Genomic DNA, 26005 nt, shown 5'->3' with positions numbered 1-26005 from the left:
TACATAAAGCAACCATAAACCACAGGGTTCATGTCTGCAGAGTTCAGTCTGCACCATGGTATTGCTTCAGCTGACAACATGCAACCAAGAGGCCAGGTCAGACAATTCAAATTTAGTCATATCTTGGTTCATCATCAAACATCATGCCTGAATACAAGCATCAAGAACTATAAATGCTGTCATAGTGTGACATATTCAGCAATGTGTGCAAGACACCCCATGTTCACAATTCAACAAGACTGGCATGTCAGAATTTTCTTGCATCCCCCGTGTACACTCTGTCCTGATGTCAGTGCTGTGTATCCTGGTGCCTACCAATAGGATAAGCATTTACTTCCTACCTTTGTATCATCATTTACCAGAGTGATGTTAAACAATTCACATCAAAACATTTTCCCTCTAAGGGACCCTCTGTTTATCTTCTTGATGCATAGAGATAATTCCACACTTTTTTCTTCTGTTTTTGTTTCCTCTTTTCAGGTCAAAAGACCACTAGCATCACACAGAGTGCTCCTGTTGTAGCTATGATTGACACTCTTTGACCAGACCACCCATGAACTTGCATGTCCCCTTGTATGAATCAATCAACTTTGTGCAGACCGATAGCTGTTTTAGTCTGGGTGTGTGGTGGATGCGCAATGGCCGTGTCACGACTTTATTGTGCATGTTAACAACTGGGCTTTCAGGCTGCATGCATAAGCGCCAAATCTTAACTAGCTGATACAAAATTGTAAAAAGACAGTTGCATCTACCTTGTTTTAGCACATATGTAAGTCTGCATCTGTAGAATATGTTTGCTGGGGGTTTCTTGATGAAGGGCTCAAGCTAAAATGCTTTGGTCTAACGTAGTTGTCCTCCAAATACTTTCTGTTTCCATGTTGGTAGAATATGTCGCAAAAAAGATAAGCACAGTAAGATTATACTTTCTGCTTTTGCTTTTCAAAGTAAAAGCCAGGTCAAGCATTTGTTTGGAGAAACTCAACTCGTTTGCACAGAATTCTTTTATTGTTTCCAGCTCAGTTATACAATGAATCAGGTCAACTGAAGATGAGATTTATTAAGGTAAAATTTCCAAGGAAGACAAGGCTGTGACCGCAGGGAACAGCTAACAAAAAGCAGACACAGAACATGCCTGGTATAAAAGCTACAACAGTGCCACCCACAGTTGGCACACATGGCAGCCATCATGCAGCAAACACGCACCCAGTCTGAAATTGGCACGGCGCATTCTTGCAGTGGGCTCTGCTGGAAATAGATATGTCACGCAGAGCTGTGCTTCTGGCAGTTGCTGGAGACAGATTGTTTCAGATCCTGTGTCTGCTGGCCTGTCTCTAATAACATGTGAAAGGACTTGAATAATTGACTCCTGAAAGTCTAAATTGGCTGTAGGTGAGAATGTGAGTGTTCCTGGTTGTTTGTGTCTACATGTCAGTCCTGTGATCCTGCCTCTCGCCCAAGGGCAGCTGGGATTGGCCCAAGCCCTGCAACTCCAAACAGGACATGAGGTACAGGTAATGGATGGAATTTACTCTTGAAAAACAGCGGTTTTGAAAGGGCTTTATAAAAACATATAAAACACAGACATTTAGGGTATAATAGACATATCACAATCTTTGGTTTATAAAAACTCAAGTAGAGAACCCTAGCTAGGTTAAACATCTTGATTTTTTAATGATGCCCTTCATCTCTTTAGCTGCAATCAAAAATGATTTAAAGTGCGTCCACGTCCATGCACTCTGGCTGTCCAATGTGAAGCTATTGCTGGAATTTGGACTTAAGTCAGAAAAGAAAATAATAGTCAAGTACAGTCAAGATCAAAACATCACTGCTCTCAAGTTCCTCTGCAGACATTTCTAAGAGCACAAGTGTTGGTCTGAATACTTGCTCTGAAAAAACTCAGCGTCATATTTATTAATTTATTGTCAGCTGTGAAGCATGTGGAGGATAATACTTTGTTGACTTCTTATTTCTGAGAGTGCAGTAATTCATCCTTTTGTCTGAGTTCAACAGCTCATATAGGCCCAAATTATTAGCATGTATTAGCTCCATCACTTTCTCAGCAGTGTGATCCGCTAGTCCCTGTGGACCACAGAAACTCATATTCTGTGAACATTCAGAGATCTGGTGTGTTTTTCCAGCACACTCTGACAGCACATGCAGCATTGATGGACATTTTGGCAAATTTCATTGACACAGCTGAGGTTTCTTTTATTGCTCAAACTCTGCTGGATGCATCGCATAAAATTTGACAGAAGCAGCTCATTTCTGCTCCGTCATTCTGTATCTATTACACTTTTATTTTATCAGATAAAGCTTAGCAATGAAGAAACTTCACTGATATCAGCCAATACCTGGAAAATGTATGCATTTGAAACTTAAAGCTGCAGTCGATGTAATCTTTGTTTAAGCTTTAAGCCAAGCAGTTCTAACTCTTGTTTTGCTTGTATTCTCACAAGTTACTATTGGCAGCTGATCTCTGTATGAAGTCATGACATTGGCTGTGCATAAGAAGATGAAACGAGTTGCAAAGCCAATAGACTGGCCAGATTCCATGTCTGTCATTAGGCAGCTCTATCTTGCAAAGCTACAATCTGAAAGGTTTGTTCCCAGTCAGTCATTGAAAGAGAATGAGGCATGATTTGCTGGAAACTACCGGTTGCCAACGTTTACAGTGGTTAGCGTGGATGCAGCTGTTTTACCTCCAATTTTCACTTACGCCACCTGAATCGCAATCCACTCGCAAAGTGCACTGCGGAGCAAAACAGTCCCTTTTAGTATATCCTTGCAGTTCTACTGCAAACACTCTGGTCCATCTCCAATGCATCCCAGAAGAACCATTGCGCTCTACTCAAGACACACGCCAAGTCTATTTCCAGTGCTGCCAAACTGAATCGATCCACATAGAGCAGGTCGATCCAAAAAGCCGGAAAACATGCAAAGCATTCAGTCAGCTTCAAAACCCAACACAATGCACTGACTCCTGATGGTAAATCATTACTTTTACAACATTAAATCTCATCTTTTGGCATCCTTTAAGCTACAAGTCACTTGTCTGTCAGTGGGTGACAGAGCTACTACGGCACCACTGCCAAAGAAAAGTAAACTTTTTAGGTGGAAAACTACAGAATGTTTCATGAACCCAAATATCCCTTGTAGGAAACATAAACCTTTTAACTGCCCAGCATACTCTTAAATGGTAGCAGCAAAATATCGTGGAATAATGTTAAAATGAACAGCAAATCAACCCCAGAAAGGCAAAATAATCTGCTGTTTACATACTGTTCCCGTGTAAACACCTAGTTATCCCGTGATCTTGTGCCATCTGGTGCTGCACAGCATTTCAGGGATGTGTCCAGTGTGCAAGGATGCTTGCCTTTGGATATAGCAAAGTACAGAAACACTGAATTTTCCCTGGTGGCTCCATTGTGGCTCCTGTTTTGTCGTCTAGCGTCTGATGTGGCTGATGCATCCCCAAAGCACTTATACTATTCACTCTCTCCTTTCCATGCCACCAGCTTCTCTGTTGTTGCACCTCATAGGTCTGTTAAACTGTCAGCCCAGGAGCTGAACAGGTGCAGGTCATCTAAAATCACAATCTTAACCAGCTAGAACAGTTCTAAAAGCGTGCAATAAAACCAAGACAGTTAAAACAGCAATTATCAGGATAAAATCAAAAATGGACTACATAGGTGCCAACACCAGTGGTTTTGGATGAGATCAGGTTCAGTTGCTGGGAAGCTCTCTGAGAGAGCTGCTTTGCATGCATGAAGGACAGACTACTGTCTGTATCATGTGCTTTTTACAGCTCATAAAAGTGGATTTTTGCACATTCATGTGAACTAGCTTGTTGGAATGTAATATGATTACATTTTTGAAATTGGATTATTCCTCAAAATGCACAGGCTTTAGCTTGTATGGTGACATTTTGCCACAGGACTTAAAGAAAAGATGCTCTTTGCAGTTATTGCCACATATCTCTAGTCCCCATACTATGCAGTCCTACCCATGCAAATCAGGCTTTATTTTCATTTTGTAAGCTGTTTCCTTGTAGAGCCTGAAGGAGAATAAGCCCATGTCACACTTTGCTTTTGGACTTGGCTACCTTTATTGGACAAGTCACTGTCTCAGATCAGCCAGGGTAAAGACAAAGCATATCCATATCTTGACTAATAAAGTCAGTCCTGGTTTCAAGAAATTAAATGGAAAAATTATAAAATTTCAGACTTAAAGTTTCAAAACAGAGGTCTGCAAAATGTATGCATGAAGCAATGATGTCCATTTCCTAAAAGTCATTGGTGTTTGGTCTCTTCCTTTTCCTTAAACAGAGTCCTGAAGATTGGCACATTGGAGTGGTACCATGAAAATGTCCGGGCTCGTTTCAAGCGCTTTGGCAGTGCCAAGGTGATGAGATCGCTGTTCAAGAGGTTGAGCGGGGAACAAAGTGACTCTCAGAACGATTTAGAAGGTGAGAAGTACAAATTCAGTTCATTTTCTACTCCTCTTAAAGGTTTTTGTGGGATCATTTTTATACCGATCATAAAAATGACAACTTGTGTTATCAGTCATTATGAGATTTTAAATGTTCTGATTTAAAGTTTGGTTATAAAATGTGTTTAAATGCTTGAGTGGTGGTGGTGGTGGTGGGGGGGTCCCTTTATCAGTAAAAATCTGTGTATGAAGTCAATGACAAATGTTCTTTTATAATGAAATCCTGACCCTGTGGTTTTCAGTGGAGGAGATTAACCTCTGGCAGGCTGACTGAAGCTCCTCACCAGTCTAAAAGTAAAGTTTTCCTGAGCAGCTGTCATGTGAAATGTCTGTATGAAAGAGAGAGCGTGCTAATCAAAGGTTACAAATGTGGCAGAACATCAGCTCTCAGGTCGGGGTTGCTTTGAAGGGGCGACCTTAACAAATTTCCATCTGTTCCACTCATTTTTTTTTAAAAAGCCCTTAGGAGGAGCTGCAGGTCAGAAGTTGAGTGTGCAGAGCGCTGCTGAAGTCTGAGCGAGCTTACCCAAAGAAATCCCCAATAAATGAAAGGATTCAAAGAGCTTCAACAGCTGCAGACTGCACTGTAACTGCATGGAAAATATTTATCAGACATTTGAATCACTCTGCAGCATCGGGTGATTGCTAAAACAGTGAAGTGTATCATGTGTGGGAAAAGGGTCAGTTTTAAAGTTCAAATTCAAGAGTGGGAGGAAAGACTAGCATGCATGTTCCCAGTAAAAACATGATGCATGTGTGTGAAAGTAGCATGGACATTGAGCCAGTAAATGCTATACTGTTGATTTTGCACAAACTGGATATGAGCCAGGTGGGAGAGAAAATTAAAGACAGTGAACTGTGAGAATAAAGATTCTTGGAGGATTTCTATCAAATAGCATTAAAGATTTTTGCAGCAGCTCCTGTTAGGCCAACCCTTGTTATTGTTGATACGATTTATTCATCATAAAAACAAATCATAACACCAGAAACTGATATTTCTGGATACATACAAGCCTTGTATGTGCTCATAGTGCAGACTTGCCACTACCAATATGGCGGACATACTGACTTACAGGCCTACACAATCACTGCAGAGTCTATGTTTATAACATCTACAGTTTCAGACAGCATGTAACTACAAACATTCCCAAATCCATCAGATTCCACAACAATAATACTTTACATACAGTGCTTAACAAATTTATTAGACCACCTGTCATATTTGTCTCAGAGACCATCCAGCATCATGAAGTGCTTTAATGCAGACTCTTTCATTTTCAGTGAGCTCTCCATGTTTTACCATTTTGAACAGGAATGAGGAATTTCAAGCTAAATTCACTTTTTTTATACCCAAATTTGAGCCGGCTCACTGGGCTTCACTGAGAAGTCAGAAATTAATCAAGCATAACATTCAACCACTAAAACTCATTTTTTCATCGGTTCATGAATGCAAGTAAATAACTATAATTTGACATAATCAAGAAATATTAATGTGCTTTACTATTTTTTCAGTTTTTTTGTAAATCAGAAAATTTGAAAATTCATGGATAACAATAATAATATATTTTAGCTTTAAAAATATAATTTGGGTTAAAGAGCTTCTGCATATTGTTGTATTAATCATTGTAGAAACATAAAAAATGATTTTGGTAATTATCAATGCTGTTAATTTAGGGGAGCTGTGGCATAACCATACTTTAATCAGGGTTAGGGTGGTCTAATAAATTTGTTAAGCACTGTAGATATTCAACTTCAAACAACATTAATGTGCTGCCATCATTTGCTTTGTTTTGGCATCTTTCACAGTCACAACAATTTTATTTCCCAATATTTATCACTTTAAACTTACTTTATGACTCTACAAACACTTTTCTTTTGATGCTCATGTCTTTGTAGGCTCTAATAATTTAGATTCTTATCATATGGAGGCGAGTGGTTATTTGGAAGGTAAGAAAGAGTCCTCAAAAGCCACACCTCCAAAACATCTGCCATGGCTTTCACTGGTTAATCCAACACCAGTTAAACTGGTACACCATGACATCTGTAAATGGTAAATTGACTTGAGCTTGTATAGTGCTTTTCTAGTCATGAGACTAGAAACACCACAGGTCACCCCTACCCATTCACACCATTCAGTCCTCATTCATACAGTTTGCTATGGTCACATCCATACACGTTTACACGACACTGATGAAGCAGTCAGAGCAACTGGAGCTAAGTGTCTTGCACAAGGACACATCAACATGTGACTGCAGGAGCTGGAGATCAAACCCACAATCTTCCAATTGCAGGACATCAGACTCTACTTACTAAGCCACAGTTGATGAGTTTAACCTCCAATGCCGTACAGGGTCCGTCCCTGTCCCTTGAGAGCATCCAAGGTGGTCAAAGTCTTCCTCTTGGCATCTGGGGGTCTCCCAGGGATACACCTGACTCCACCCCCAGATGGCGGAGACCGGGCTTGGTGATTCCCTGGATGTCACCAAGGAGGACTTTACGGAGTCTCCTTTACCGAGTCCTTTTCCTCCTTTACCTCTTCCTGACATTTTCACTATTCAAAAGAAAACAAGTCACTCCATAATACTCTACCCAAACATAGGATTTTTATGCCAAGTCTGATTCCTGCCAACACATTCCCCACTTGTTTGTGTGGAGCTGATAAATATTGAGCAGCAGTTGATTATACTGCAACAAAGAAGCAGGAGCAATGAGAGGAGATGGAAAGTACGCACTTGAATAAGCTGAGGCAGAGGATGGGGGAATGTCCGGCCACACAGAGATATGGATGAGAAAATAAATGTCCGATACTTTCAGATGCCAACAAATATATTTGATGAGTTGTATCACCATCAACAGCCATTCATGCCCTCTAGAGCAGGGGTTCTCAACCGGTCTGGAGTCAGGACCCACCATCACCTCCCTATTGATGAATCGTGACAAAAAAATATATTAAATTTTAAAGTGTTTCAAATGAAAAATGAGGTAATTTTAGCTTTAGATGGAACAAAAGATGTGAGAAAACAAAGAGATGGAGACACACCCTTCAAAATAAAAGCACATTAAAGACTCATTTTAAATTTTTTTGCCATAGCACACATACGCAACTGACTAAAAATGGCCTTTATTTGGTTTTTGTCATTTAATGTACATCCAAGGTGCTTTTTAAAAAAAAGGGTTTGACTAATAAGATCCAACACCAAACCCAAACTGTTTTCACTGTTTTTAATGTGGAAATTTAGCTCTACCATTTTCTGACTTACTGGGTGCCAGAATGATTTTCATGCTGCCTTGTTTATTTTGAGGCAAATTTCCACCATTGGTGGACATTAAAGATTATTCTATTTCAAAACAGTGTTCCTGACCCCCAAAGTGGCATTGCCAGAGACTAGGGACCCCTACTGATCATGGAGGTGGTTAGCACATATACTGTAATGTTGTGCAGAGATGCAGATCTGTTCACATTCACTGATTGACCAGCAGAGCAACAGAAAAGAGTGAAACTACCTACCTTTAAAACTATGATATATTTATATTTCATGTGTGTATCTTAACAATAATGGTTGTTAGATACCGTTTGAAATTTTAAGTTGTCTTAGTCTTTTTAAGACGGTGTCATGCCATTCCCCTCCTCGTGTTTCTGTTTCCTCCCACTGAAGGAACCACTGCTTTAAAACGTGGGAGTAGTTTGGACACCAAGCAAAAATGGAGCAAGAGTTGCCCATTTTCAGAATCACAGAAGTATTAGTAGCCTCAGGAACTCAACATTGTTGTTTTCCTCTCATATGTCAGCCACCTGTCCATCAGACGCTCCATTTCTGTGACTCTGAGTCACAAGAATTAAGTTTCCTTTCTCTTCTTCAGATAGGAAGCATTCATCATGGAGCTGCCAGATCTGTCACAGGGATTTAATCTCCTCCATCTTTCCTGTTTTTCCAGCCCCGGCTCCTCACAGCTGTGCTCAGTGCTGTCATAGCCTATGCTGTCTCAGGAGCTGGGCTCGACTAGGTCGTCTTATGGTCAACTTTTGTTCCTAACTCAGTCTTGTTTGACATTTATGCTGCACTCTTCAGCTCTTGAGAAGGTATTAGCAAAGGCACTAGAGTGCTGAGAGCTCCTGTTTGTGTTTGCTGCTCATGTTTAAAGTCTGGTAAATTGACTGTTTGACCCTTTATCAAAACCTTTCCACCACATTTTTATCTCTTTTTGAAGTTGCTCCCACAGCTCTGCCAATATCTTCCGGCCCAACCAAGAACATTTTAAAGCCAGTACCCTTGAAGTATCAGCTCTAAGCATTATTATACACAGCAGGTCTCCGAGTGAGATCATAGCAACAGGAGATCAATGAATTATGAGCAGACAGCCCAGACTCCTGGTACTGCTTACGCTGAGTCACCCTGGAGGATTTTGGGAAAGGATACAGAGCGAGTTGGCTTAGCCCAGCGGGCCTTGTGATCATCCAGTCACATGTCTCCTATTCTGTGCTTGGAATTAAACGATGCAGTCTTGCAGAGCTCGGCTGACCAGCGGCAGAAAGAGAGACAGAAAGAAGGCGGGAGAACAAACCCTTTGTTTGTCATGTATTAATGAGGAATAAAGCAAACAGCGTGTGCACAGATGTGCTCTGAATGTAACAAACACGTCCTAAATATGCATGTTAACAGATGCATTATGTTAGAAATGATTAGCAATTCATCACATGCAGACGTTCATGTGACCACCTGGATTAAATTCAGCATGCATGACTGTACTCTCCCTCTCTCTCACACACGTTCACTCACATTCTTGTGCCGTCTTTTTACTGTATGTGCTCTGCAGCGGTCCGCTGGGCCCCCAAAGCTCGGAGGGTGTCATGCTTAGTGTCCAGTGTCTTTGTGCACATGGAAATGCTCACATAAAGAGTCTTTGTTCAATTTTATGTCATAAAGAGGGAGTTTTACTCAAATAGGTGTCCAAACTGAGTCTCACAGTTTAATAGTGCAACTTCTGCTTCTGATTATCATTTTATGTGGAAAAAAGGACTACCAAAAATTAGACCAATTTGCAGAGCAATTTATTGGAGCATATGCAAGGAGGGATTGCAAAACCTAATCTCACTTACACCCTGTCTAGGACATAAAGGTCAAGAGTCACAAACAAACCTGTTAGAGCAGAATAGCATAGGGTTGGTCACAATATACTAGTACTGATGATAATGATAGAGCATTTTATGTACACAGTACATTCAAAAAGTTCAGACCCCCCTCGTTTTTTCAGTTTTGTTGCAGTCTGAAGCTACAGTGAAAAAATAAATAAATCTCTAACTGATCTAAACTCAGTACCCCATAATGACAAATAAATAAAAAATAAAAAAACTGAAATATCACTAAAGTATTCAGAGAGCTAGTCGCCCAGCAAAGCTGAGTGATTGTTGGAGGAGGGCTTTAGTAAGAGAGGTGAACAAGAGTCCTAAAATCCAGTGTGGAAATGGGACAAAGCTTCAGAAGGACAACCATCACTGCAGCCCTCCTCTGATCTGGGCTTTATGGCCGAGTGTGTTAGGCCTCAATTCTACACATTATGTCTGGAGGAAATCCAGGTGTTGCTCATCACCTGCCCAGTACTATCTCAACAGTGAAGCATGGTGGTGTCAGCATCATGCTGTGGGGGTGTTTCTCAGCAGCAGGGACTGGGAGACTGGTCAGGGTTGAGGGACAGCTGAATGGAACAAAGTACAGAGATATCCTCATAGAAAACCTGCTCCACAGTGCTGAGGACCTCAAACTGAGTCAAAGGTTCACCAGTTTTATATTTTTCATGAATTTGCAAAATTTCGTACTTACAACAGAGTTTATGCCCAACTACCATTTAAGGTGTTGCACCAGCTGAGATAGTTTCAATGTAGGCTTAAGTTAAATCTTACACCTCCTACTAGGTGTGAAGTCCTCAAAAAAACATGGTTGGCATGGTGATGTTTTGAAAGGTGGGATAACTTGGAGGATGATGAGGAGTTGAGGATTTTACCGGCAATCTGGTGTCAGCAGTGTGATCTTCATGATAATTAATACCGTTGTATTCCATGAGTGGAGATCATTTTGGCCGTTAAATTATCTCCTGTTATTCGCGATTTCACCTCCTGATGTCAGTGTTGCTGTTTAATACTGACTCTAAGTTTAGGCTGTAGGCTTTAATAATCATCTATTGGCAAAATGCTTTGTCAGATTTGTCATCTGAGTTTGAGGATAAACTGCAGTTAGCATAAGTTATTTTTAGTCGTTAGCCTGTTTAGAGACAATTAGACAGGAGAGGCAGCGTAGTGACAAACACTGGGTTGAAAACTGCTTTTCACTGATGGGTTGAATTAAGTGAAAACATCCTATCAGCAAGATCTACTAGTTAAGATCAACCTAACCTCTCAGTGGTGCAAAAAACAATGACACAACTTCAGTTACAACTTAACTAGTTTCCCTGTAGAGTTTAGTGTGGACTTTACACCATATCTTAAGCTAGAATTCTGCAAAGCACATGAAACTCAATTGAATTTCATTTTGAATTTTCTGCAAACGCCAAATGGGTTTCCATGCATTTCAGGCATACTGTAGGTGTAATAATAATGTCATCAGTTTAATTTACCACGGTTGGACTCAAATCAAAGTGTAGAAACATCTCAGCAAAGGTCAAGAGAAATAGGAGGAACCTGTGCCACAGCAGAAGTTTTGTTTCAGCTGACAAACTGCAAAGTGTTACTGATTATCACATTACTTAAAGCCTGACTCAACAACGTGACTGTGAATGACAAGACAGGCTGTAAAAGTCTGCATCTTCTTTTGATGCTTTCAGTCTACCTTAAAATAGACCAGCTCTTAGACGTAAGGTCTCCTGTAGCAGATTCCAGGCTGCAGGAGCAGCATACCTGAAACTCCTTTTACCCATTTTAAGACAGACTTTGGGAACAGACAGCAAAAGTATGATGGAAGCAAATTAAGGCTATCTGAGCATGCATGCAAAAGTCAGTCTTTCAGTCCTTGGTCCTTCCGGTGTACCTATACTCTTGTGAGGCCTGGACATTGACTGATTACCAGAGACTCCGGCTTTGGCTGGATGGGTAAGACCGTGTGTCTAATGCTGACGTGCTCAGGAGAGTGGGGATGGAAAGGGTTAACTGCTTGATACAGAGACAGCAGCGGCGCTTTGATGAACACCTGGCAATCCTTCCAGCCCTGATCCGGCTTACCACATACTAGGTGCTCAGGGCCCAGTGGGCTGGTCCAGACAAGTGGAGGGGTCAGCTAGGAAGATACCTGGATGGATGGGGCATGCTGGATTCCCATTATTTTGCAATTTTCAGGGCCCAGCTGGTTCCCACAGCTTCCTTCACAACAGCAATACTTCTGCATACAGTATGATTGCAAAAAGAAGACAATCAAATGGGGAGTTTTGAACAACTTTTCTACAGCCATGTCCTCTTGGAAGAGTTCTTGTAACAGCATGTTAATCCAGAGACGTCATTGTGTTAAAGCCAAATGTGTTTCCTCTGCAAAGACTAGCACTTTCCTTTAATGGATACGTCTTCTTTTCCTCCTCCAAGCCTTCAAAATCTTGTGATATTTTTTTTCTAACTTAAAGTGTCATTTCTAGTTTTTTTAATGTGCAAATTAAAAGTGCCCATATATGAGATGTTCTACTTTTAAGATTTAATCATTTAAAAAGTTCTTAACTAGGGGTGTGACGAGATCTCGCGCGATCAAAACGTCACAAGATTTCTCTTGGCGATGTCTCCTTGTCTCACCGTCTGTCAGTCTCACATCCATCAGCTGTTGGCTGTGCTATCATCAATAAGAAGTTTAACATGTGTAACACGACGGGTCGTTGTGCACTGCAGCAGTAAACTTAGCTAAACTAACTCAGTTTGAGCACCACAGAGTCCACTGTTAGCTCCAAAAAGACCACAAAATGATAAATTAATCTATTTCTCTAATTTACAGCAAATGTGTTATTGACAGAAATATACTGAGTGTTTTAAATATGGATGTTCTTAAAGAGGATGAGAAATTGTTTGATTTTACTGATGCAGCTCTGTATATTTCAGTCTGTTGTAAATAGTTTTTAAATTACTTTCAAAATGATCTAAATGTTTTTATAATTATTATTATTACTATTGTAACTGTAGCAATGAGTGCATAGTGTAGAATATTAAAGATGTGGTGGACTATTAAAATGTAAAGTCTGATGTGAAGGACATTAAAATGTACAGTTTGAGTCAGAGTTAGACAAGACAAACTGTGTGTTAGCATTGATAGCCTGTTCAATACAAGAGGAGCTGGTTTAAACATTTCTGAATAGACCTGAATGCTTTGCAATTATGACTTTCAGTTCTATTAATGACATATTATCCACCCATCTATTTTTTCCAAAATTAAAAAAAAAATCTCGTCTCATCTCGTGAGATAAGCATCTCGTCACACCCCTATTCTTAACCCTTCATGTGCACGACTTGATCTGTTCTTTATAACACTCTTATTGAATACAGAGTATGCTTCTTTATTTGATTTTCCAGCACATTTTTTTCAGATTCTTCATGATGAACAAATTAGTATAACTCATGGTCATCTGAAATAAATCTAACTATTGAATTTTCCTATTAAAGCATAAAAAAGGATCCTTTTATGCCTTGTAGTTTTGGCTGTCTCTCACAGCGGGTACACTGGTTTGGGATCAGACTAAAATATTCTGGTTTGGTTGGCACAGACAGCGCTCCCAGGGATTTAGTCACATTGGCACATCAGGAGGAGAACAGAAGAGCTGAGCCAAGGTTTAGTCACAGAGTCAACAAGGTTTAGACAAAAATTGTCAGTGGGAACTTTTACCAATATTATGATACCGATAAATCCACAATATTGAATGTGGAATGAGTAGTCTGTAGCTTTACTAAAAAACAACTCTTAGCCTAATAGCCTCAAACAATGACACAAAGATGCTATCTAAGGCTCCTACTGGCACTGCTAACATGCTGGTTTTAAGCACTGAAGAATTACTGTTCACAATATTCAGTCATTTCTTTTGGATTATCAAACTTTCCTGGTAATATACCATAAAGATTCAAATCCATCTAGCCCGAATCAATAGTTTTTTGTTTTTTTTTTCATTTATTCTGATATTTCCTACTACATGTTTAATGATCTCTTCAAATGATGAGGAAAATGTCTGTAAAATTGACATTTCGGAGAGCTAAGCAGTCCATGCTCACTGTTGCCTTCAGCATGGATTTAAACAGTTTTGTTCTACTTCTGCACAAACATTTAACTTTATCACTTCTATCTGCTGCTCTGCAGAGCTCATCTCAGCCTTTTACTCCTTCCTGGAGCTTCTGATTCCTCTTTTCCTGTTTCTGAGATTTCAAGGAGGAACTGTTACAAAGCTACGACTCCAACTCTTAAACACTCCCATAAAGAGCAGCTGAAAACACATACTAATCCATGTTTTTCCCTCTAGTGCTTCACTGTATCTGGCAGAAGGAAAAAGACTAAATACTAGGGGTGTAACAATACATGTATCTGTATCAAACCATTCAATACAGTGGTGAACCGAACCGAGACCACTGAATCGAACAATACGTAATTTTATATTTATTTTATCAACTTCTGACGAGGCGCTCTGTGCTGAAAGCTCAGTGGAAATCTTCTGCACAGCAGAACATGTGTCAGGTACAGCTGCACCAGATGCATTTAATTTTCATGTGATGTTTTTTTTAAATATTCTTATAGAATTGTACACCATAGAACAGTGGTTCTAAAATTGTTTTCATGTCAGGGATTGGGTGTGTTTGTTTTATATTCTGCCAAAAATAGAAAATACGACATCAGGGACCCCCAAATGATACAGTACTGTATTTGGTTGATACAGTGTTGTTAGAATGTTTCAAATGTTTCAAAAAATATTTAGGGTGCAATTTATTTGTAATATATACTCTGCTGCTAAGAATGCACCACATAAGATGGGTGAATTCTCCGTCAGATAAATTTATTTTTTAAATATTGTTCTTATTTTTACATGGTGCTGTTTTTTGTTTTATATGGTGCTAAGTATGCACAGCAGAACATGTGTCAGGTATAGCTGCACCAGATACATTAAATTTTCAATAAACAAGTAAAAAAAGGCATGGAAGTGTCTCTGTTTTTGTATCAAAAAAGTATCGAACCGTGACAAAAACTTATTGAACCAAACCGAACCTTGAATTTTGTGTATCGTTGCACCCCTACTAAATACATCTGAATTCCTGCGACATACACACTTGCTATCATGCTGTAAAGAGGTGTGGTTTTATGCAGGTTTATCAGTGTTTGCATAACCTAACGTGTAGCTTTCCCTGTGTTTGGAATTTTCAAATGCATGCCACAAAAGAGATGGCAGATGATTTAATTCAGGCAATGCTTTTTTATGCATGTAACTCTGAAAAGTACTTTACAAAAGGTGCACACATTGGCATAAATACTAGGAATAAAATCAGTACCTAACTGTTCTATAAACAGCCAAAGAATGAGTAACTATTGTTAGCTAACCTACAATGAACCTGAAAAAGTGAGTCATGAATTAGTCGCTAACTGCTGGAAAAAAGCAAATAATGAGTAACTAGCTGCTAGTTAACCAGGGAGGAGATAAGTAACAAGTGGCTGGTGAATCAAAGGACACCAAAGTAACTAACTGCTAGTAAGACGGTTAGAAATAAGTAACTGGCAGCTGAAAAACAGGAAAATAGGTGACTAACTGCTGGCAAACCAAGTGGAAAAATGCGTGACTAACTGCTGGTAAACAGAGGAAACCATGGGTGAATATCTGTAGGTAAACCACGGAAACAATGAGTGAATATCTGTTGGTAAACTGGGGAAATAATGGGTGAATGTCTGTTGGTAAACCAGGGAAATAATGGTTGAATATCTCCTGGTAAACCAGGGATAATGGGTGAATACCTGCTGGTAAACCAGGGAAATAATGGGTGAATACCTGATGGTAAACTGGGGAAATAATGGGTGAATATCTGCATGTAAACCAGGGAAATAACTGGTGAATATCTACTGGTAAACCATAGAAATAATGGGTGAATATCTACTGGTAAACCAGAGAAATAATGGGTGAATATCTACTGGTAAACTAGGGAAAAAACAGGTGGCTAGCTGCTAATAAACCAAGGAAATAATGGTTGATTAACTGCATGTAAACCAGGAAAAATGGGTGAGTAATGGTACAGGACAAAGGTTTATGCTGTAAAGTGCTGAACCATCATACCACTGATGTCAGGCCTAAACCTAGTATCTCCATTTTCCATGATTTTAACATTTTTTCATAAATCACTGGTATCAGTAACCTTTTACATCTGTCAGCGGATTTTAACTACTTTTTAAGCAATAAAACATGTGAAAATAAAGATGCTGACTGGAACCATTCAGTAGGAAGGTAATGTATGAAAACCTCAGGGTTAGTAATACTTCAATAACAAGCCCACCTTCCAGTGATTTCTGCTAACACCAACACTGCTTTCTTCTTACATCAACAGATGGATATGAGGAGCACAGCATGGATGCTGCAGATTCCCAACATTACAAAGGGGTATGTAAACTAATTTCATTTTTCTCTTATGGTTTAACAACATGCTGTTCTTGTTCATGTTTATGCTCTCCAACTAATAACCTAATCTGTGTTTGTTGTTCAGAGCATTAAATAAAAAGGCATCTTGCTGCGATTTTTGTAGCCACTTAAGTTTTAGTGAGTTTGTGGGCAGCAGAAACATTCCTCTGATGTGCATCATATAACAGGAAACAGATTTCAATTAGCAATAAGAAAACTAAATGTTTGTATGTCTGGGGATTTTCAGGCCTAATTCATGAGACTTTGACTAACCCACATGATATCTGACACACTTTAGTCCTGTTGAATCAAATCCTCTTACATCTCTGGTTTCTTATCGAAGAGATAAGGTTAGTTTGTTTACACGATTTGAAACTGTAGGAGACTAGGTTGGCAAGTCATAGCTTCAGTCATGTGAACATGTGGAGGCCTGAAGAGAAAAAAAAAAAAAAAAGCTACTACGTGGCGCTGCAGCACTGGGTGTTTTATTTCCTTTTTGCATCAATTTTGAGTTCAGATTTTTCTTCAAACTTTCCATTAAACCACCCCTTGTGCTCAAAACTCTTTTCGCTTAGATTTTCTCTGTTTGTGCTCTAAGCATTTGCTTAATTTCAGATCTTTAGTTGCTTGCTCAAATGTCTTGTGCTCTAAACTTTAGAGTGAACAGCAGTAGATTTAAAAACAGTGGTAAGTTTAGAGTCTAATGCCCCATTATGCTCTACGAAAATAGATCCAGCAATACAACAGTCAGTGCCTTCATTCTGACTTGCGTCTGTTACGTTTGAGTGGGCATTGGGAATCTCATCCACTAGAGGTCACCGTCTTTCAGGGAGCTCTTTTGACTGCTCCATCTGTCCCATACAGTGAAGAAAGAGCTGTCCGTCCTCTGCTGAGCTGTGCTCTTGTAGACCTCTGTCGCTGTGCCTAGGTGAGCTATCAGCATTGATGTGTTTGTTTTTTCTAACAACTCACTCAATATTCAGCAATATTTCCTCAGAAAACAGTAAGTTTCACCCATAGACTGTAGAAAGAATTGGACAAACCCTTTGTGACGTCAGCCCTCTGCTTACAATAGGCGGACTCAAACAGCTCTTGAAGCCAATCTGCGGAGGCTTCCATATTGAAATAAACTGTCTAAACTAAACTTTAGATCAACCTAACGGCCCGCCCACTAAGCGCAATTTCCTGTCAGGTAGCTAGCATTCTGGTAGACAGAAACATAGGGCGTTTCTCAGTTCAAAGTTCACAAGTTCGAACTTGCATTCTCTGGAAGTTCGGACTTGGCAAGTTCGTTCCAGAGTTTGGACTTCAGGGGTACGGGAGTCCGCCGAATGATAGCGCCCCCTTCTACGTACCTACATATCACACCCGGTTGTCCCGTTCCAAAAACACCGACATCGTCCATTTAGAATTTATCAGGGATGAATTTGTCCAACTCATCCAACATTTCTGGGTTTCAAACACAATTCTATCACAAACAAGCAATGTATTCATATTTTTACGTGACAGCAACGGTTACTTACAATTGTGTGACTTTTCCTCTGCCATTGTTTGAGTTTTCCACTAGACGGCGCGAATTGCATTGTGGGATTGTAACTGTGAAAAGTCCACTCAAGTTACGTCCAGCAGCAGACTTGGTAAAAGGGGCGGGGCGAGTCCACACCTAGGTACTTTGACCGAACTTGTTTCGATGCGGACTTTGAATTGGAACAGAACTTTGGCTTTGATTGATGATGTATCACAAGTCCGCAAGTCCAGAAGTACGCTGAAGTATGCATATTGAGAAACAGCTATAGCCTCTGCCTGTCAAGCTATCTGTCAATCAAATGAGATGCGCCAATCAGTGCACAGTGAGGTTTTTCCTAAATATATACTAAACCATTGTGGTAAATAAAAATTCGACCCCCGTACAGTGAGCGCACAATAAGACACTAGCTAATGAGACACATTTAGTTTTTAGCACCAGGCTGTAAACCAGTGTTCCTGCAGCCAGCCTCAAGTGGACACTCGCGGTATAGCAATTTTTTGCACTTCCGCATTGGCTTCATTTTTCAGGACCGGAGCATTACATCTGTATCCGTAAGCTTCAAGAGAACAGAAGAAAACCAGAAAGTCCGTATCCATATCCGTCTCAAACGCTGGGACCCCCTTGAAAACGAGATGCTGCATCTCAAGGGGCTATCCTAAATAAATTGAAATTAAAAGTAAATGAGTCTTTAGGGGTTGTTTGACCCTAACAGGGGCGTGGTCACATTAGAAAGCAGGAAGTGGCTTTGCACTGCTCTTATCCATGGGAGGTTTCCCAGATGAACCAGTATATCCAGCATATCAGGTTAGGTTTACTGCAAAGTCCAGAATCAATAATTTTCAAAATTTTAAAATGCACTCTTGAGTTCTGCAACATAACACTGTATTGAATTTGAATTCACAGCCACATAACAGGACATAAGAGAAAAGGTCCATGACACACAAGCTTGCACGGATTACCAAAATATAATGGTCTCTGTCAGGATGGATGGTCCCAGTCTTTTCCCTTTTTGCAAAAATAGAAGAACCACCGAATGAACTGTATGTGTATGTCAGAGTATTTTTTTCTTTTCCCAGTATGATACCACATTGCCACATACTGCCACTTTTTGGAATGAATAGAAACAGATCGGACCAAGTGTACGAGGTTGGAGTGTCTTTTTTTTTCAAATCCGATAACAGATCTGAAAACTGTATCTGAAGAAAACAGACTCATTTTGAGACTTTAAAATCTTAAATCTGCTTTTCGCTCCTGTTTTTTTCTCTTCTATAAATATAACTCAGGCTAGTCTTCTCATCAGTTAGTGCATTCAGTTGAACAATTTTCTTTCATTTGATTTTATTTATAAAAATAAAAGCTGCTTCTTCCCACCAGGGGGCACTCTTCTGAGTGTATGGCATCACATGGCAGGTATGAATTGTAGTGGCAAACCTCGGGGTCCCTACACTGGGCCTTAAATAATCAAATGTATGATCCCAGGTGCACAAACCCACTCTTACATAACTCACTCAGAGCTTTTATAACTTTACCTATTTTGTTTATTTTACTATAAAGTTTTGCCCAATAATGTAACTCAAGTCACATTTCCGGAAAGTTTACAGGTTAAACATAGGAGCCATAGTTGTGTTTGAAGTATTCGTCACTCAACAGAACAAGAAAAAATATTTAAGTTCCAATCTGCATTTTTCACATCCGTGTTTTAAAAACATCAAAGAGTGAACCGTCGTCTCTGGTCCTGATCTTTGTCAGAGCTGACAGCTCCTCTGTTGAAAGGCTGAGGTGTTTCCTAAACGGGTTATCTCTCTGTTGTAAACCAGCCCCAAATAGAAACTGGAGCGCTCTGACTGCTTCCTCCAAGGTTAGGCACGAGCTACAGCAGCAGTGTATTGTGGGTAAATCCTGGGCTGTCATACATAATGTACATTAAAGAGTCTGAGTAAAGCTGAAAGAGCTCCAGCCATCATAAAAAATTCACTGGAATTCATCATAAAACCAGAAAAACTGCTATTGTTTAGACCACAGTCTGTGTGTAATGTGGGAGCAGGACTTTGTTTATGTTCAATCACTGCAGAGACTGGGAGAGAAAAAAGCCTGACAGGACTCCCGGGCTCTGCTGGGTCTCTGGAAGCTCAGTCGGAGTTTCCACACAGAGCACTGATTTAGATTTTATTTAGATCTAATATGATTGGACTTCTGAAGAATGATACTCCAAGACAGACCATGGGAAGGCCAAGTAGGGCTTCCTGTAGGACTTGGTTAAGTTTCATTCAGACACAGTGCCCCCTGCTGTTCCAGATATTGAACTACTTATGGAAATGCCCCAATAATCCATAATAAAACACAGTTTCTTTGCTTTGATTTGCTTTGTTTCACCTCTCTTCCAGGGTTTTGTTGATGCATGTTGTCATTGCCAATTGAAAGCATAACACTCTGACTTAAAGGGAAAATATACTGTATGTCCTCAGCTATTTCAGTCCTTTAATAATTCCATCCAATTATTTAATTTTCTTTGTATTACATAATAGAAGTCTGCATGACTGATGGTAATAAAAACATGGATGAAAGCTTCTGTTTTAAAGTAAATCAAAATTCAAAACAAGAATCAAAGAAAAGCTCTGTGGATGAAATTAGCATCAGGTGATTTTCATAATCATTTAACATACAATAATCATATTACCGTGTTAGATAACACTGATTATTTAATCCATCGTCATGCTCTGGAGATATTCTTCAGTGTTTAGATTATTGGGGGCTGAACTCTTCCCCTCCTCTCCTTGCCTTTCATCCTCTGGGATCATTCTTACTTTGTCATTCACCTTTTTCCCTCTTTTCTCCTTCTTCTTTTGGTGGCGGTGTTTCCTCCTAAGAAAAAGGCCAAAAGGAGACTTCCTGTCGATCCCTTTGACTTTGAGATTGGTCGTAAATACTCCACGGACTCCAGAGGACGGTCAAGTCAGGTACAAGGCAGGACATGCTTACCTGCACGGCTTCCTAAAAGCTGCTCTGTCTCCTTCTTTTTACATTCTTTCTCTGGAAAATTGTCTTTTTCTTTTAACTAAGTCATTATTTATCTGGAGTCAGTTTCATTATTCAATGTTGTATCTGGCCCACAGAACATTCATCGTTTACATCTGCAGTACTCTGCAGAAGTTTTAGGCATGTTTGAGCTGAAATTTGAGGCTGAAGTAAGGCGTGTAATGGCGAGTAAGCCCACCTGAGGGCCCCATTAGACGGGAAGGAGGATTGACACAACCCAGGTCATGCTCTGTATGTCTTTGTACATTACCAAGGGCATGGGAAAATAATCTGATAAATACAAAACAAAAACCCCATCTTTAGGGTTGTGGGTAGATGTGGTGCTTAAACCTAGCCTAGGGTACTGTTAGGGCGGGTAGGAGGGTTGCCACAACCCCTGGTTGTCGTGTGTATGTTCTAAGCACCTGAAAACTGTTGGTGGTTGCTGGGCGTATTACCAGGGGTGCAAAGGCCCTGACAAAAGAAATACTGTTAAGCTCGACCATGACTGCTGAGCGACACATGTACATGTAACATGTATCGACACTGACTCTTCAGCTCAGGGTTGTGGAACATCAGGACCTGTGAAGAACCGTTAGCACTCTACATGTCTAAAACTTCTGCACCGTACTGTAAATGCGTTTGCTTGTGCACAAACCAATTGTCAAACCAATCGAGTGTGCTTTATTATAAGGATGGGATGTGAACAGGCTTCCTGTTGAGTTACAAATAAATCGACAGAACAGAGAGGGTAACTGTCACTATAGGCACAGCAGGGTTTGTAGCATTGACGCATGCCAACATAGTAAACTATGGCAGCACAGCATGACAATTTAAATGGAATTTTATAAAATAAGGTAACTTTGTTCGCATGAATTCAATCAATTTTCTACAGTTGACCACCTATTTAAGTCCAATGTGTCAGGCATTGTACCTTATCACATTATTATAATGTTAGATTATATGCAATGATGTCACTTCACCTCTAAGATGCTCCCCATCTGGTGGCAAAACAGTCTGCAACTTTGCCTCAATGGATGTGAAATATATTAGCCATAAATAGATAAACTGTTATTTTAGAATTATTTTGGAATACTAACTACCTTTATTATGAACTTTATCTTAATGACAAACATTGCATCTTAATCCACCTTCATTCTCAGATCCTTGGTCTCTTTCTAATCCTAAAATAGCATCATTACCTCATTTATTCTGCTCTTTCCTTAGACCCCAGTCTCCAACAACATCATGGATGTGGATGAAGGTTTGAGGGAGTCGAGGCTTGCTGAAGCTGATATGGCCTCTGTTTTCCACCAGATATTGGTGGAGCAACGCAAAGAGATGGAGATGGGGATGGTTCAAAAGCAAGGTAAAGAAAGAAGAACACAAATCTTACTCAAGAGGATGTTAACGAACTCTATAATTTAGTCCGCATGGGAATGAATATTAACCTGGCATGCAGATGGATTTGTTTCACACATCCATCTGGTAAACAACTCATAGACAGTGTCTGGGAAAGGGCAGAGCCTTTGAGATAAAACTCAGAGGGTGATTGGATGAACGTTGTCTGTCACATCTTTAGGGGCCAATCAGAGCAACAAAACAAGTGACGTAGCCGCTACCGAGGTGTGTCCCTAATAGATACAAAATACAATTTTTGGATTAGTTAGTTGCAGACTGATGCTACATAGCTCACTAGCAAAGAGTTGTGGATTTTCCTAGCAGTTACGTTCCCTGTATTTATTTTCCCTGATTGAATTAAAAATGAATTTAGAGTAGCCATCTGGACTTGAAACAAAGAGAACCCAGAAAACAGTCAAATTAATTCACACAGCTAAACACTGGATAACAGCAACAATGTCAAATTTGTTTGCCAAGTGTAGCTAACAATAGCAGTACTAGCCCCACCAGTCTTCTTTCTCCTGGCAGGCAGCATAGGCTAAAATGTCTTTTCTACTTCAAAATATAACACATTGAGCCATTCAAAGGTGGGGGGCTACAGAACAATTTCCCAAGTATTATCATTAAAACAGTCATTTTCCCAGTCCCTTAAGTCCAGGATTTGTCTCAGTTTCCTTACCTTACAGTCAGCGCCATGCAACAGTTCACTTTCATTTACAACATCTCTTAAATGAAAATGTTACACTCATCATCTTAAGGTGATCTGTTCAGAGTTATGTCCATAATTCAGCCAAAATAGTGTGCTAACATAGCAAGGAACAGAGCTTGGATGGCTGATTCTTTTTTAACTCTTTCCTAAAGTGTTAGAAATATGTTGATTAATTGAAGTTAAACTGAATTAAGCTAATTGCAGATGTGCTACCTCTGTACTTGGGGGGAAAACTCTGCTCTAGACACTTCTATTACTTGTTTTTACTCTATTTAACCAATAACTAGATTTAGCTAATCCGTTTAGGTCAACCCAACCTGATTTTGCCAATATAGACTCAGTGGTGGTTGGTTTGGGTGTTACGAGAGAGAGGAAAATGTAATAAAGTTTGACTGGGGGCATAACATATCAGGAGCTTATTTTTGGATAGGCTGGAACCCCTTTAGCACATGAAATTCTTTTTTTTTTTTTTCAGCTTTGGATAGGCTTCTGCAACAAATAATAGTTTTCACTTTAGCTAATAACTACTGAACTTATATGCAGTTATTGTAGTTTAATCCTGTGTTTAAGTGTTGCAATAAAGGCTTATAATGTTGTTCCTAAATCAATTGAAATAAAACTGAGGGGACTTTATAAACGGGTTCTGTATTTCTAATAACGATGATTATTACCATTAAAACAATACAAATTCTGCAAGTGTTAACATGTAGCATCAATGTAAAACTTGTAATAACTTAAGAATACATATTTCTAATCCTGTTTTTGTTGCACTCATGAAATAAAGTTTGGGATTTTTTACTTTAAAGGTATGGGAAAACAGTCGTTTATTCATTCACTGATTCTGGATCATTCTAGATGACCTGGTGTACCCAGATAACCGAACCATTCCATCCCGCTCCATGTCTCGGCTCAGTCACTCCTCGTGTGGCAGCGGGGGAGCTTGGGGTCCCCGGGATAACAGCAGCTATCTGCCTGACCTGGAAGACTCTGAGGAGGAGGAGGAAGACCACTGCAGGAACTTTCCTCTCTATCAGTCTCATCTGGGCCCCTGCAGCCACACGTCCCAGGAGAGCCTGAACTCATCAAACCCTCCACCACAGGTCAGAAAGCAGAAAGTGTGGGTATTAATCAGTCATGCATTGTTTTATTTCTCCAAAAAAAAAACAGATCAGTAAATTGCTGTTCTTGCTTACCTTGGAGTGATGCCCAAGTAAAGTCTATCAGAGGTGGAAAAAGTACACAACTATCGTACTTGAGTACAAGTGCAGTTACTCCAATTAAAATTTGATTAAGTAAAAGTAAAAGTATTGTTTTTAATTAATATTTAATTTAAAGTTACATACCAAGTAGCTACTGAGGACTTGTACAGTAAAATATGATGTTTCTGTACTGGAAAGAACAACAAGAGAATAGATCTCAACCAGGTTGTTCAGGTAAAGTCACACCTCTATAAAAAGCAAAATACACAGCAAAATTGACAGTGTTAATCAAACTTATGTAGAGCTGAATTTAACACTTTAAAAGTGCCTCAGTTGGTCCACACTACACTACACTTTTAGGTATTAAATATTTTACAGTGTGACAGAGCTGCAGTAGCTGCAGTAAGTTGGGTCTGCTCTGGCAAGAACAAAGCAGAGCCAACCTGAAAACAAGGCAAAACATGTTGATGAAGTATGCACTATGCATCCTTTAGGAGCACCTAAAGTCAAATATGGGATCTCTGACTCAGTGGATAACTTCACTCATGGTGCAAATGTGTTTGGCATCAAAAACAATCCACCAGAATAATGACTGAAAGAACTCCAGCAGAGATCACTGTACAGCAGAAAACATCCAAACACAACTAAATACATACAAAACACATCTAAGCACTATGCCCAAGGGCATGATGGGACCCCCCAACCCCAGGTTTGAGATCGCAGTCTGGACCAGTTTGAGGCTGGCCTCTGACTGTTAATATGCCGCTTCTTTTATATCCCAATCTTAAGAGCTGGCCATGTTTTTTAAAACCCCATATGTGAAGAATAATGATTACACTGTAATCTGAAGAATTATGATAATATTAATAAAAGTTATATATCAGGGGCGTATGGATTCAGTATTCTAATATCAGCTGGAGTGTGGTTCTCTGCAGCAATGCTGTTAACCTCAGCCTTGTTTTCCTTCCACATGCAGTGTTTCTGATTCACTTTAATGCCTCTTTTCAGGCTCAAAAATAATAAATATTTAATTTTCCTTCTCTGAACAGGAAATTGGCACCTTAATAAAAGGAGCAGCTTTGATTCCTGTATTACGTATGTATTTTGTAAACTCTGGGGGTGAGGCCGGCTGAACCATGACCATATAGGGGTGTTTTATTTAAATGACTATTATTAATAGATGATTGGTTTCATAAATAATGTGGACCATGTCGTAATGTGACTTCTACAACCAAATCTGCACTGGTTTCTATGCAAGCTTGATAAATAAGGGCCACTGTGACATGGCAAAGAGAGCAGATTCTGAACAACCCATCTCTTTTAATATTTTAACATTAAGACTTGGTTGCTTTGTATCATATTTTTGAGCCAGATACTCAAATATTTGTGCAAAAAAATATTAAAAGGGGTTTTTCAAGATATATCACTTCTAAATAACCTTGGCATGTCCTTCCACTCCCAGATTGTGTACTCTTGGAAGAAGAAAACTCAACTAACCACATTTGGCCTCATGGTATATCTCTGATCATGTAGCAGCACTTTATGTTGGAAGGAATTTTCTTCAATAAAATGAGCTCTTAAAAGTAGGAAACCTCTGTAAACAAAACAATTAAGACTATCATTGTAATGTAATTTTGGTGACATGGCAAAAAGGGGAGAGAATTTGGATTTTCTGAGAAAAAAACTGCTATAAATGTTAAATAATTATCCAGGGTTTGGAGTCTGATTTCACCTTTTCCGCCTTAAACTCTCTGAATTTCCCAATGTTGCATATTTAAGCCCTAACATGCATGAACACTCACATACTCGAGTTGATCAGGTTGACGTGTTGAGTGATAAAGACAGGACAGCTGCTACATTACAGTGCGTTTCCATACATGCATTACATCACAGTCTATTTATGTGTTAGCATAAAGCTCGGCCTCTGAAGAGGATCACAACAATTGTTATTTTCATTGGAAGCAGATAAAAACAGACTTTGTTTATCATACATTTGGCTGACTTTCCCGACTGCTGTCAGAAATCACTGCATGTCCCCACATGCCCTCGAGTTTGTGGCTTTGACTC

General features: G+C 39.6%; 1 protein-coding gene across 1 annotated transcript in view; it reads left to right on the top strand.

Annotated features, from left to right (window-relative positions):
* mlphb (melanophilin b) overlaps positions 1-26005 on the top strand; it is a 64130-nt gene that overhangs the window by 13457 nt on the left and 24668 nt on the right. The window contains exons 3-8 of the mRNA XM_041807160.1: positions 4326-4472; positions 9222-9256; positions 16016-16068; positions 20482-20571; positions 21857-21998; positions 23595-23839. Coding sequence (XP_041663094.1) covers positions 4326-4472; positions 9222-9256; positions 16016-16068; positions 20482-20571; positions 21857-21998; positions 23595-23839 — 712 coding nt within the window. The remainder of the gene's footprint in view (positions 1-4325; positions 4473-9221; positions 9257-16015; positions 16069-20481; positions 20572-21856; positions 21999-23594; positions 23840-26005) is intronic.

Source organism: Cheilinus undulatus, linkage group 15, assembly GCF_018320785.1.
Source record: "Cheilinus undulatus linkage group 15, ASM1832078v1, whole genome shotgun sequence".
Lineage (NCBI taxonomy): Eukaryota > Metazoa > Chordata > Actinopteri > Labriformes > Labridae > Cheilinus > Cheilinus undulatus.
This window is presented reverse-complemented; position numbering and strand designations above follow the sequence as displayed.